We start from the raw sequence: 15,764 nt of genomic DNA, 5'->3' as shown, positions 1-15,764 counted from the left end.
TTCCTCCACGGACAGAGGCACAACACGGAGGGAAACAACCAACCTTTGAAGAGATGCAAGAACAATTGAGAGTAGACTGGAAGAGTGCAAATCTTGAGGAAGATATATCCTACAAAGATTATGCAAATCTGAGAATGAGATATTTGGGAGAAGGAAACAGAGGATGTTTTAATGATGATCTCAGAAGAAAAGAAAGTTGAGTAAAGTAAATCTGTCTCCATTTAACGGATCCGGTTACATATCTGCGCAAGCATGGGTAATGAAGGCCGATACTTACTTCCAGTTGAATCTTATGCCAATAGAAGAAGCAATCAAATTTGTGGCGCTGCACTTGCAGGGAATTACGCATGACTGGTGGCATTACGACACCATCACATTAGGGCATGATCAAATAAATACTTATGCGAAATTCATGGAGCGATTTGATGGTAAAGATCCAGAACTCAATCTCAAAGATTTGGCACAACTGAGACAAACCAGATCGTCGATCAGTTCATTGCGGAATTTCAGAAACTCTCTGTTTTGGTCACGGACATGTCCGAAAGAAGACGAGTAGCGCTCTTCATGGACGGATTGAAAGAACCTCTGAAAGGTTGAGTAAAGGGGTTCAATCCTGCCACCCTACCGGAGGCAATCAATAAAGCACAGAGTATGGCATCATCATCGGCATCATCCTCTCGAAGTTACATTCCAAACTGCCGGTGTTTCCGAGGGACAAACCTCCGCCTAGGAAGTCGTTGCTGGACGAAGCTACCAGACAGGAACTCTGTAGGAAGAAACTGTGTTTCAATTGCATGGCATGTTGGGAGCCTAGCCACAGATGCCTCGAAAAAGGGAAGATCCATTACATTGAGGTCGTGTCTAATTATGAGGACGAATAGGAAGAAATGTCGGCTAAAGACAACCAACCTCACAATGACACCAACATGGTTAGTTTAAACCATATGGAGAGAATTGCAACTTTGGTACAACGTGAAGGAACTATTGCCTTAGCCGGTAGCCCGAGGTGCATAGTTTTTCATGTACGGGGAACCCTTCAAGGACAAAGGGTTATGGTGATGCTTGACAGTAGAGCCACTCTAAACTTCATTAACTCATCTCTGGTGAAGCGAAGAGGTCTACCTACGGAGACACACGCAGGCTTTCAGGTTAAGGTTGCCGGAGGGACTCTTTTGCCCTGCATGAACCTTGTTCCTCAGCTAAGTATCACAATGGCGAATCACACGGTGACTGAGGATTTCTTCATAGTGGACCTTCATGACATGGAGGTTATTCTAGGCATATAGTCGATGCAGACACTTGGTGAATACACTTAGAGTTTCAAATGGATGGACTTCACTTTTGTTGTCAATGGAAAGAAGGTTGTTCTCCACGGAATGGAAAATGAAGGTCCAAAGGAAGTTTCTGCACATCGGATGGAGGCAATTTTTCGACATGATGATGTTGCGTGGGCTGCACATTGTTTTATCTCGGCAGAACCTATAAAAGGCCAACAAACACCTCCACAAGATGATGAAATCCAGGATATTTTGAGTAAACATGATAAAGTTTTCATTGACATTCCTCCTGGCATACCGCCTCATCAAGGGTTTGAACATACTATCGAGTTGGAAGTAGGAGCCAAGCTAGTCATAACCACACCATACCGCCATCCCAATAAATTCAAAGATGAGATCGAAAAGACGTTTTAGGAATTGCTAGAGAAAGGATGGATCCGTCCTAGTTCTAGTCCTTTCGCGTCATCTATGGTATTGGTCAAAAAGGACGAGACGATGCGCATGTGTGTGGACTACTGTGCGTTGAACAAAAAAACAATAAAAAATAGATATCCCATTCTAAGGATAGATGAGTTCCTGGATGAATTGCATGGCACGGTCTATTTTTCAAAAATAGATCTCCGTTCCGGATACCATTAGATCCGCATGAGGGAGGAAGATGTAGAAAAGACAACTTTCCATTGTCACTATGGACATTATGAGTTTCTGGTCATGCCATTCGGATTGACAAATGCACCTACTACATTCCAATCATGGATGAATTGCATCTTTAACAAGCAATTGCATAAGTACTTATTGGTATTTTTTGATGATCTTCTTATTTATAGTAGGACATGGGAGCACTTGAAGCATCTGAATGAAGTCCTAAGGATCATGGAGGAGTAGAACCTGGGGCATGTTGTCAGTGAATATACAGTTCAAGTTCATCAGGCGAAGATTCAGGCTATCCTTGATTGGCCTCCCCCAAAATCACTCATGGATTTGCGAGGATTTTTCTGACTGTGCAATTATTACCGAAGGTTCGTTAAAGGATTCTCTTAGCTCAGTGCACCCTTAATGGATCTGACAAGAAAGGGGTCTTTCCACTGGAACGAAAAGGCACAAATCACTTTTGATAAACTAAAAGAGGCAATAAGCACTTGTCTCGTACTTGCATTGCCTAATTTCACTCAACCGTTCATTTTGGAGTGTGACGCGTCCGGAGAAGGAATTGGCACGGTACATATGCAGGATAGACACCCCATAGCTTATGAGAGTAGGAAGCTTACACAAATGGAATGCTTATATTCCATTTACGACAAAGAATTGTTGGCCATCATACATGCACTAACCAAGTTTCGGTAGTATCTGGTGGGTGCCAAGTTTGTCATTTGTACGGATCACAACAGTTTGAGATATTTTCTAGAGCAATAGGACTTGAACAAAAGGCAACAAAAATGCGTAAGCAAGGTTCAGGCTTTTGATTTTGACATTAAATATGTGAAAGGGAAAAACAATGTGGTTGCAGATGCCTTGTCCAAGAAACCCACCGTCTGCTCACTAAACTAGATTTCAACTAACTAGAAGACACATTTGTTGTTAGAATACTCCAAAAACACATTTGCCTATGAGCTAATGGATGGCAACACCCAGGGTGATCAATACAGAGTGGTGGATGACATCATCTACTATAAGAATAAGATATTTTTGATGATGGAATCCAAATTGAAGCAGAAAATCTTGAAGTACACGACTCACCCTTGGCAGGACACCCGAGTTTCCTCAAAACTTATAGAAGCTTCCAGGAGAGGTTTTCATGGAAAGGATTCAAAGGGGATGTGTTCTAGTATGTAAGAGAGTGTACGGTCTGCTAGCAGAACAATCCGAACATACTCTACCTATCAGGTTACTATAAACTCTGCCAATTCCAGAACATAAGTGGGAAAGTATCTCAATGGATTGCATAATAGAGCTTCCCAAGGTGAATGGAAAGGATTGTACATTCGTGGTGGTTGAGAAATTGACAAAGTACGCACACTTCTTTGCCATACCCTCAGATTTTCAGGCCGCACAAGTTGCCGATCTATTTTTTAGAGAAGTTTTTCATTTGCAAGGGTTACCCAGAAACATTGTTAGTAATCGGGATGGGCGATTCATCGGTATCTTCTGGACAAAATTGTTTTGATTGGTAGGGATAAAATTTTCACCAAGTACTAGTTAGCACCCTCAGACAGATGGACAAGCGAAGATTGTGAACAAGTGGCTCGAAGGTTACCTTTGGAACTATGTTTCGGCACAACGAACATGGGTCAAATGGATACATCTAGGGGAGTATTGCTGCAATACAACATACCACATGTCCATTGGAATGGCACCATTCAAAGCTCTGTACAGGTACGGACCCATTTCCTTCATCTACACAGTTCTGGGTGACAATCACGCACCAAGGGCGAGAGACTGGCTTCAGGAGGGACAGGACATACTAAGATGCTTGAAGGAAAACTTACAACAGACGCAAAATCAACAAAAGATGTACACTGACAGCCATAGACTGGAGAGGAGTTTTGAAGTAGGGGACTTGGTCTATCTCAGGCTCCAGCCATATCGGCAATCCTCATTGAAGGAAAAAGAAAAGGAAAAATTGAAGCCACAATTTTATGGCCTTTATCGTGTAATTCGTCGCGTTGGTAAAGTCACGTACAAGTTGGAACTTCCGGAGGGAAGCTGTATTCATAACATCTTTCATGTTTCATGCTTGAAGGCCATAGGGCAAAATGTCATGGTTGCCACAGACCTTCCACCACTTAATGAAGAAGGCAAGATCATCCTGGAACCAACCGAGATCATTGAAGTACGTGAGAAGACTTTGTGGAACCGCACGGTGAAGGAATATTTGGTGTGTTGGAAACATTTTTCATTGGACGACGCAACGTGGGAGGGCGAGCACATTCTCCAGCATCCGGCATTGCAATTGCTTGAGGACAAGCAAAATTTGGGACAGGAGAACTGTAATGTTCCCATTATAAAATAAATAAATGATCAAACTATTGTTAATGGACCGATTGATTTAATACATCTCGGACCAATTTTTATTTTTGTTTCCGTAGTTTGTGTCGCCGTTGGCTACCTCTATACACCCTCGAAAATTTTTCCGACGAGTATTTAAGCACAGTTTGTAGGTAGTCGTTAGGTATGCATTTTATTTGGATTATTTCTGTAAACTGCAAATCCCTATTGGGATTCTCTGTTGTTCACCATTTTAGAAGTGAAAGACCTTTCCTATTTGGTTTATTCGGTTCCGGTGGGATTCAACCCTCACCTTATTCCATTGCCTATAATACTTCGCTAGGATTGGGAAAATCAGAGCTTCATCTTTCGACATTTATTATTCGCATCTAAATCTCTATTATTGTATTTCGTATTGGGCTCAGATACCTAACCGTGTGGCCTCCTGTTATTTCCATACTACTCAGTCCTTGACAATACGGCCCTCATCCGTCCATCCATCCATATTAATCAACACTACATTGTACGGCTTGTGTTTTGCCTCTGTATGACCTCATTCACATCCTATATTTTCCCCACCGTACCTTCCTTGCTCCCTCCATTTAATCACCGTATGGCTTGCTGTATGGCCAACTTGGTCTTCACCACTATACGACGATTCCTAAAGCCACTGTACGGCCCTCCTCTTACCTTGTACAGTCTCTTGATTGCACAATGTACAGCCTCCAAGTCATCGTTTACTGTACCTCCACTTTCTCCCTCAACTTCACCGTACTGTATCCCTCCACCTGTTGTCGCACAACCCTCAATCTGTACTGTAGAGACTCATCCATACACCATCTGCACCCCTTCTTTCTCCACTGTACGGCATACTTCCAGCACAAAAAATTACAGTATCCTATCGCGAAAGCATTCACAATTTCAAACTCTTACTAGCCAGGTAGTCCCTATTATCCCAATACATGTCTTGTGTGCTTAAGAACTTTTCAAAGGGCCCCACAAGCCCTTCCCTTTGAATATACAAAGCACAAGCTGCTCTTCATGCAATGCCATTAGTATTAGCCCAAACTTTTATGCCACTAACAAGGTGGTGGAAATCAAACTCACAATCCCAATCATCCACCCACAACACTACCCTCCTCAAAGGCTAGTGCAAAAACCTCAAAAAGTAAAGAATCTTCTCCTCAAATAGTTTCAGGTAAATATCAATGATCGAAAAGGGCTGCTAGCAGAAATGGAAGCCGAGGCAAAACATTAATAGATTTCGAAGTCAGATCGAGGCCATAGGATATATAATCACAGACAAAAGACAAAGGATTCTCACTTAATCATTCGAGTGACGGAGGTAATAAAAATTAATTGATGACAAATCAAAGTCCATTTTTCTATAATGCTATGAGTATAATTAGACTTTTGGACTACCCTAGGCATCCTATGCACTTCCATCCTCCAATAAAATAAGGAACAACTATGAAAGAGGGTGGTGGGGGGAGAGCTGGTGAATCCACCAAAACTATGATACCAGGAATACAAAACAGTGAACAGGCAGCATTTTCATACCACAGCCCAGCATTAAGATATGCTGCTCCTTTATTATCATAGCACCAAATCACCATTTTTTATCCTAGCTTCTGATATTGACACTGCTCGTGCTTATGTTAATGAAATATACTTGCCCGAGTGTTGTCATCTATGTAACCATTAGTCTTGACATTTGTGTATGAGATGTATTTCTCTCTTATAAACTCTTTTTGGCAACTTCTCCCTTCTTGTCCATTGAAGTTTTTTGTAATCTCTTACTTTATTAGCAAAAATTCCCTTTATTAGAAAAAAGAAAGTGTTTCTATATTCATCATCGAATATGATGATTAGAAATTCTAATACAATGTTGACCTAGTTTCATGAGTCTAATGGTAATGATAATGAAAAAACTTATGATTGTTCCACATCTTCAGAAATCAATAATAAAATGCTACCTTCTGTTTTTGCATTCCTTAGAATAGTCATATTTTACATTATTGAGCTGTTGAACATGATCTCACATTGATTCTTCTTACGGTTGAAACCAAAACTACATAGAAAAGGCAAGAAAAAGTACAAACAAGGATTAGAAGTTAATGGAAGTTACTTGAGGTGGTTCAAAGCCGTCAGCATAATGAAAGTAAGAACCAACAATCCATACATGATCTGCATCTCCAGTTGATGTCCAAATAGAGATTGCCTTTGTCCAAAAGCAACGATTGGAAAAGCTAAACAGTGACAAGAAATTAGTTCAATTAAAAATCTTAAAATATGCTGCAGCATAAAGCTAAGCAAGTGAAGACTGAAAGCACCCTCCTTCACGAGCATTTGTTGTTTTCCTTTCTAGTTGAGTCTTCAAATTACAAAGCAATACAATTCAAATCATTTTCTTCAAAATAGTTAAGGTTTATATCATCAGATAAATATATTAATAAGGAGTGGAAATACAGACTGATTAAGAGGTGTAAATAAAATCAACTTTAGAAAATACATCATTATTTCTGCAGCTCTATCCATAGCATTCATGAGTTAAAAGCAATTTTATTAGATACGTGTTTAGTAATGTCATGCATTTGGAGTCATTTATTGAAGTTTGAATGAGAATGAAGTGTGTCAAATCAACCACAGGCCTACAGGGGTCAAATATTGACTAAAACGCAAAAGCTCACAAGTCTATAGAAATGTGCCCAAATATACCAGTGCAAACTAACTACCCTCTTGGAGATTTTATTAAGGTCCATGAGGCCTTGTGCCTGCGCCTCAAGCACCTAATTGTGCTAGGTCTGCAGGGTAGCATCCAACATGTGAGACCATCCTGCACATTTGACTGATTTATCCTCTATTTAAAATAACTTTTCTCAAAGATCATGGGAGACTTGACAATTCTTAAAAAGTTAGAAAGTGAATTCCAATGCTTATTGCTGCTTTACAATAACGTATCTGCTATAATTCACCATTTCCTATTGCATTTCGTCAGATTCAGTTTCAAACAAGGAAAAGGAAACTATACTAGCATTGACATTGCAACTATGAAAATATACTTTTGAGTACACCCTTCACAACACTTTGTCAATGCTTGCATTAATGACTTGGACTGGACCAACTCTACAAGATTTGACTAAGGAACAAGGGATAACACTAAAAAAGCCGTAGTTGGCGATAGTACTTAAGGCATACCAATAAAAACTATATTCACTAACAGTATGCAACAAAGGGAACTTTAGATATCATAAAATTTTACAATAAAAAATTATAAAAGGAAATGTAAATATCATTACCATACATGTAAATCTCTAACTTCTTAACAACAAAAATGATCCAGGCAGCAATTTTCTATCAATACTAGTAACTATAAAACTTGCAATATACATCTCAGCTTACCTCATAACTGCTAGTCCCCCAGGCTTAAGAATTCGTCTCATCTCTTTAAAGACATCAAGGGGCTTTTTAAGGTAGTCAACACTTACCTAAAAATGAAAATACTATTAGACATTGCTTCAAGAAAAGACATTCATATCAACCATATCTACTGGGGACAATCAGAGGAAAAAAATAATTCTATTTAAATGCATATACACAAGATATAACTATTTAAATAACAGTTTTTTATAATGTTGGGTTGCACTTCGATATTCATAGTTAAGAAAAAAATAGTATTCAGTAAAGGAGTCATAAGTAAACTTAATGTTTATAGTTTATATATTGCATTAATGATGGTTAACAGCAGGGAGTTTTAATCAACCATAATGCATATCTTCCTATATGCACTTGTTAATACCCATCTACATTAGGCCTGAATTTGTATAAGGAAATATGATTTGAAAATGGATCAAGAAAACAAAGTATTCAAACAATAAATCCACGACAAAGTAGAGCACAACATGTAGAATACTTTTGTTGATGGAAGCAGGTGTTTTGGACAGAAAACAGAGGAGTTTTTGGCAGTTCTTTGACCCTGCCAGTTCAAACAGGAGGTGATTAAACCACCACCAGTTCCAAAAACCAGTGGTTTCATAAACTTCAATGCAATTACATAGCCAGCAGTCTACACCAAGCAGTGGTTTCATCATACATCTGGAAAAAAATGCCTGTGGGATTTCACATTAGGAAAAATACACCTTTTAAATGCATTTTAACACAAAATTTGAGGCAATGGAAGTGAATTCCAAGTGGATTTAAGAGTTCCAAGTGAACAAATATACTGTAATTAGGTGGACAGAACTGAGAGAGAGAAAGAGAGAGGGAGAGAGAGATCTTAGGTACTGAAGCTTGTTTTTTGGGCTACTTGTATGCCCAAGAGGCCTGAGGTTGTATTTATCATTGTAGACAGTAGATGGGGGTGCCATCTGTCTCATTTTTAGGGGAGCTTTCTCACATAATTTGACTCTCCAGAATTATCTCCTTTCATTTATATTTTTATGTTCGTGATTATTATATGGTCTAACCATCATAACTTATGGATCGCAATGCACATTGCTTGTAAGAATTAAGAAAACATTCCTATTTATCTAATTCTACAGAAGTCACTATTCTTGTATAGCAGCATGTTTTTATATATCAGATTATCCATGCATACATGATGCATTTAATGTTTTACGTTCAAGTTCTCCAAAGGAGACTTGCAACTGCACTTATAATAATGCTATCATCTTGTTTGTATGCCATGTTTATGAAACCCTAAGTAACCTGTTATGGCAAGCCAATGATAGTGTTGGTGTAAATAGGTATTTACTATTTACACTTTACTTAAGTTTACTTAGGTTAGTGCATTATTTTGCATTATTTTATTATTTCTCTTTATGAGACACTTAGGAGTTTGCGCACCTTCTTGAGTTGTCATGTAGGCAATGCAGAAGTACGCAACTCTAATTGTGCACATGGTGTCTACAATACAGGAGTATGCATCATTCACTAAGTTGTCATGTAGACAACATAGTTTTTAGCACTCCTAATTTAGCACATGTTGTCTACAACACTGATGTGCGTGTCTCACCTTTATAGGCTTATGCTCTCATCATTGCACTTACTTCCGTGCATAATGGAGGATAACCCATATCTGGTGGACATGTGCCTAGTTGTTGGACTTATCATGATGCTGATTCCGAAGCATTCTAAATGCATCTCAGAGGCCTTTATATTGAGGCACTCCTAGTGTACTTGTACATAGAATTGAATACTATACAGTTATTCTGATCATACTCTGGTCTAATTTGTGTTTGTGTTCTGAGTTCCTTGGTCTTGGGTAAATTCTGCCCTAAGGCAGATTCTTACATGGTATCAGAGCTAAGGGAGATACTCGTCACATAGCCATTGGAGACCTTATTGCCTCATCTCTCTAAGGAAGCCGATTCAAATCCGGAGCATCAGCTGCAATTGGGAGTGTCTAGAGCCGAAACGGACCTCGCCATTTCATCCAAAGCGACGATTCGGTGAAGATTGACTATAAATTTGCCTATTTTAGGCCATAGTCAATTGAAAGCCAATTTTTTTTTGCAAATCAGAACCTGAAAGCCCGATTTGCAAATCTAAGTATGGTCTTATTTGATTTGATTAATTGATTTTCGGATCTGATTAATACTGTATTTTTTCTACAATTTTGGAATTTTTTTTTGGATTGTAGGGGCAAAGAAAGGCAGGGAAAATTTGAATTTTTTTTTTAGCGCATAGGCACTGGGCTATCAGCTCCCGGCCTTGCACACTAAATATTCCGTAGAGAATATTTTATTTTTTGCAGGCGGCATATTCTTCTCTGTCTATTCCGGCCTAACACAACAAACCCCAATGACCCTCTTACCAAATACACCGGCGTTCCATATATATTTTCCGGCACCAAATATACTTCCAACTACCGGCGGTTATACCTTACCTGCGGACTCACTTGATTGCTTCCAAATTGTGGGCGGAGGTTTTTAAAAACCTCGCGATCCAGAGTTCCCATGCATGTGGGACTAAATTCTGCATAGCCCCCGCCGTTTTTAAAAATCTGGCAGCCTCGAAATTTAATCCGGCGCCGTTATCTCCCACTGCGACCAATCCGCCATACACACACCCGGCATAGAGCGAAGCCGCCACACGGCAATTTCAAACAGAGACATGCGGCGAGACAAGTAGCTTCCACGCCGCGACATGTGTCGCACTGCTACTGGCAGAACTTCGTCCAATCAGACCACCTACTCGGACCCCCTGTGAAACTGCCTCATTTGCTTTGTAACACATCAGTAGAGCCAGCTGTAGGACACGTCAATGCCCTCCATGCAGGAAACCCACATTAGTGCCACTTGCGCAGAGCTGTACTGCCTAATCAGCTCATCCGTTCGCCACGTGGCATCCACATCAATTGCCACACTGTATATTCACGTCATCATCCGTACGATTGAGTTAGCAGCCACGTCATTGGATAGGTCTGTTTTTCGTACATGCCACGTTAGCAACCGTACAAGATGATGTCATCATAGGCCCGCATTGTCGCTGACGTCATCAAATCACGAGCCTAAATTTGACAGCTCTCTGACTGTCATTCTAAAGTGTTCTTGAACTACTACGACGGCCATTTGACCGTCAAATTTAACACAGTGTTTTCCTCTACAGACCCCTCTTCATTTGCAGTTTTAATTTTGGAGCTCGACTTTGAACGGCCATAACTTGGACATTCGGACTCCAAATCAGGTGCAATTTTTTAATATTTTGAGTAGAAAATTCTAAAGTTTTCAATGGTGCAGCTAGTTTCTGGTTTTGGTGCACGGATTGGTCAATATAAGCATTTTTGGCAACTATACCTGTTTAATCTTGCTTTTTGCAACTTCAAACACATCGTACGGGCTCATTTGGACTCCTTTTCAAGTTTCGTTTTTTTTGAAAGTGTATATTTTTCATCTAGTTTTCAGATCTGCAGTCAGATTGTAGTCTTATTTGGACAAAAGTATCACTTTCAAAGATAGGTCCTGTTTTGCATTGTATTGCTTCACAATTGATATAATTTTTGAGCTACATTGTAAAATTTTAGATTTGTGCTCTATACAAAGGTTGTAATCAGCAAAATCAGAAAGCCCACTTTGTCCATTTTGGCAAGTGGTGTAATGTACCCTACCAATAGGCCACTAAAAACTTCTAATGTTGAACTGAGAAATTTTGTCAAACACTTCACATACAAGGGTCATATGACTGATATAGTATTTCAGTTTGCTTTAATGACTCTTTCTTCAATGAGAATTTTTTGCAAGAAGACTCAAAATTGACTAAACAATAACCTAACATAAATGTGCAACTTATTTTGACAATATTCAATGCAAATATATAACTAAAACTACTTGCAATATGCTGCTACAGCAAATAGTAATCATGACAAACACTTTGGATGCAACCTATGATGGCATTAATGGACTTATAGCCAAGTGGCATTAATAAAAACACTTGGTATGCAAAATTATAAAATTATTTATGCCAAAAAGAGAACCTACAGTCAATTGACATTTTGTCACTAATTGGCATGCAAACTAATAAGCTGATCATGAATGATAAATACATATTCAATAACAACTATATCAGACCAGCAACTTATGTCTCCTTTATTGCACATATAATGTCAACTACAATGCTAGTATGAAATGGCCAAAACTCTTGGCTTACATCTGCAAGAATAATGCTTCAATCTGTTACAAACTTTCACCTACAACCTTACCTTCTAATATGCATCTAAATGATAAGAAAAATGCATGAAATATCCAAAGGAACCTGATTGTAGATGGCTGTAATAATTTTTACAAATGTTGCTTTTTCGCTTTGCTTTTCAGATCTGCTTTTTTGATTTGCTTTTTTAGATCTGCTTTTTCGGATTTTGCTTTTTCGAACTACTTTTTCGGATTTTTTTTTGGATTTCTTTTTCGGATCTGCTTTTTTTTTTCCTTTTGCAACCAAAAACTCAAACCCTCAGGTAAGTTTGAGTATACAAATTAAGCTCAACTTGAAATGACTGAGTGCCACTTCCAAAAGGCAACCTTTCAGAGGATCTTTCACCCCCTCAGTTATGCAATCACTTGGGAGGTATCGTTCCCAATGATTAAGCTGAATACTTGCAAGCCTTCAAGCTCCACAAATGCTCAAGTAGACACAAGAGAGAAAATAGACTTGGATGATAAACAATGAGCCCTCCATGCCTATATATTTTTTTTCTCCATTTTCTCCAGAAACTTCTAGAACATTATTTTATTTTATCTATTAAGTGACTTTATAAAATATTTTATAATTCAAGTCACTTTATTAAATTAATTAAATATAAAGTTATCTTTTAATATTTATTTATTGGATAACTTTATAAATAATTAACTTTATACCACTTATTTATTTAATTAAAATAATTAATTAGTCATCCTCATAAAATATTCATTATTTTGGACAACTTAATTAATTAAATTAATTAAATGAAATTACCTCCAAAATGGGGGCATGACAATTTGCCCTTTCTGAAATTGCTTGTCCCCAAGCAATGGCTGAACAATAAACCAATCAATCCACTTGGATCCCAAATGTAGTCATGAACTATACTGCTGTCAATCAACGTAGGCTCCTGCAATATCCTCTACAATATAACCAAGAAGAATCCATGAATGAAGGGTGAATCACTGCTCAACTGAATTGCAAATCCACTACTACCATAGTCAAGAACCCACGAGACACAAACTCCCAAAATATGAGAACTCAAGTAGAGTGGACATCCCAAATTGCCAACACAGTAAATACTATCAATGCATCCCACTGACCTATGCGAGATGTACCATCCAACTCTGTCACAATGGTGAACACTCCCAAACAACACTGCACCAAGTACGGAGAATCCACATACTATACACCTACTACAATCAGCACAACTCTGCAAATCACCGGTCACTATCTCATAACCATAACTCCCATGCTCCATTGATGGTGAGTATATATCATAAGATAAACAGCAAGAAATAGAACCCAAACCAAGTTGGCCTGCCATCAACTCCTCAACGCATGGATCAAATGCAAACTGATCAACATACCTTGCAGTATAATCCTGATTAAAAGAACCAACCTTAGGCGACAGCTCGCCATGCATAGGTGATGCAACCCACTGCAACTGATCACTAGCTAAGTCAGGAGATGACATAGCCAAAGGAGTAGAATCAATAACAACCGCTGAAGCATCATTTCCAAACTCTTGCTCTAAGTCATGTACTATCAAGCTATCAACCGCAGAACCTATCACCATGTCATGCCCATCGCAACTCTCATCCTGTGGCATCAAACCATCCCATAATTGATGACAAGCACTAGGAACCAAAGTACATCTCTGTATCATCATCTCATCAACATGGTCATCAAAGGTAAATTGATGAGCATACCTCACAGTGTAATGCCGATAGAATGCGCAATCCTAGTCAGTGGCTCAGACTGCAATCCAGATGAAACTAACTGCAACCAATCACTAACCAAGCCCGATTTGACTACTACCTCCGAAGACACCACCAAAGGAGTAGTATCACTAGCAAGAACCATGCCAACTGCCGACTCACCAACATCACACATGATCTCTAATACAACATTACCAGTCTCCATGCCATCAGTAGTAGAGACCACCACCATGTTAGGCATACCACAACAATTTATTGCAACATCCAATTCAATTGAACCTAAACCCTGTGGAAGAGAACCCGATATGCCAATGCTAGTATTAAGGATGGATGCATCCCCATCTCCATTGCCTTTGACAATATTGACCATGGACATCCTCGAATCGCCAGACATCACAACCTGTGACTGTATGGAATTCGGTAAAGACTGCAGTCATTCTAACTCCATGGTCACCTCATCCAAATGAAACTGTGACTCCTCGAGAGCCAACTGTGTACTCTCAAGAATCTCAAAAGTCACCATGAGCTGCTAAGTAAGCTCACTCACCTCATCTTCCTTGACCAACAATGCATCATATGCTGTACTGCCCCACTCCATAAGATAATCTTTGTCGGCTACCAACTGCATATAATTCTGACTTAGAATTCGGATAGCCTTCCATAAAGAGTGGATCTCTATCAAGGAAAGATAACTGCCTCCCTGCTCATCACTAGTAGAAGAACCCCATCCATAAACTGCTAACAACTGATGCGTAGCATTGAAATGCTGGCAAGCAATAGCAATGTCTCGCTCACTAACTCTCAGCTGACTAGACACATGATGGCGCTGGCTAGACTGTCTCCTATAATCCTCCTTTGACGCACTGCCCAAAGGAGTATCCTCAAAGTTACTTGTCTCTAGAGTATTACCATCCATATCCTGCGAATCAACTCCAAAGCTCATATCAACATACGGAGTATCAAAAACTGTAGCACCACTGTCCAACTCCTTTGTACCAAAAGAAATTGCCGAGGAAACTAAGTCCTCAAAACTACCCATTGCATCCTCCTGGATGTCATCAATGCCAGTATGATCCTGGAACTCATCTGTACATACTGCCAAATATGAAAGATCATCAACACATTCCAGCAAGAATGGTTGACTGGATATATGAACAAAGCCCAACATCGGCGCATAAAAACTAATACCAACATTGGACAAGCTGTTGGCACAAGAAAAAACAACACCGTGCAATCTGCTAATCAAATCCATGATAGCACCCAAACAATCACTACTACCAAAAGGTGATAAAGATCTCCAATCAACTGAATCCCAAACGCCAATATAACAATCTCGAGTCCATATCAGTAAACTAGAATCAGTTGGTAACTCAAGCAAACTCCTTACCTAAGTAATATGACTAATACCAACTAACTCCACATACTTGTCTAACACTGTCCCTGTATCCTAGATGTGAAGGCAAGATGAACTCACAACATTATCAACGACCACATATGATCCGCCTATCACAGAAAGCTGTGTATCAGGTGTGCAAGATGAAACTAAACTCAACTCTATGCCATGCTCATCTCCATGTCTCTCCAAGTCCTGTAATGCCAATGGAGTATTCACCAAAGAAGCTTGAGGACACTCGCGAGAAAGCCTGTCAACTTCCTCCTCCTTCCTCCTCAAGGCATCTGAATAGTCTCCGGCAAGGCTAAGAAGATGGTCACGATCTGATAGAAGATGTAAATAACTCAACTTCATCATTCTCATTCCTTCCCTAATTGCTTGTAAGTCAACACAAGAAGACTCTGCTTGAACTCCCTTATGTCTGCCCTGTAACTGAATCACCCGGATGTGATCCTTTATCATATCCCGCATCCTGTCATGATAAGATAATCGAATCACAATACTGTCTTCGCTCACCTTCAGTTGGTTGGACAAATCATGCGAAGTACTGCCAGCCTCAACCTCATGTGACGAAGCATCCAAATGTGCCTGGTACTCCCTCTCAGCAAAGTCATGAATATTTAATGTCTGCTCATCTCTACCAGGTATCTCACCATTGTGCACAACAACATCCTTAAAATCATCATTTGAACCCTCTACGCTGTAGTCACTGCC

At 39.4% G+C, this 15,764-nt stretch overlaps 1 protein-coding gene across 4 annotated transcripts in view; it reads right to left on the bottom strand.

Moving 5' to 3' along the window:
* LOC149541077 (S-adenosyl-L-methionine-dependent methyltransferases superfamily protein) overlaps nt 1-15,764 on the bottom strand; it is a 363,739-nt gene that overhangs the window by 95,038 nt on the left and 252,937 nt on the right. For 3 of the 4 annotated variants that reach the window (XR_016356470.1, XM_089802068.1, XM_089802070.1), the window contains exons 7-8: nt 7,665-7,750; nt 6,391-6,511 (exon numbers count right to left, since the gene is read on the bottom strand). Coding sequence is in view for 3 of the 4 variants with exons in the window: in XM_089802068.1 (XP_089658194.1) it covers nt 6,391-6,511; nt 7,665-7,750 (207 nt within the window). In the remaining variant the exon portion in view is untranslated. The remainder of the gene's footprint in view (nt 1-6,390; nt 6,512-7,664; nt 7,751-15,764) is intronic. The other variant, XM_089802069.1, reaches the window with a different exon arrangement.

Source organism: Cupressus sempervirens, chromosome 9 (assembly GCF_028749045.1).
Source record: "Cupressus sempervirens isolate cs-2001-9-10 chromosome 9, ASM2874904v1, whole genome shotgun sequence".
Lineage (NCBI taxonomy): Eukaryota > Viridiplantae > Streptophyta > Pinopsida > Cupressales > Cupressaceae > Cupressus > Cupressus sempervirens.
This window is presented reverse-complemented; position numbering and strand designations above follow the sequence as displayed.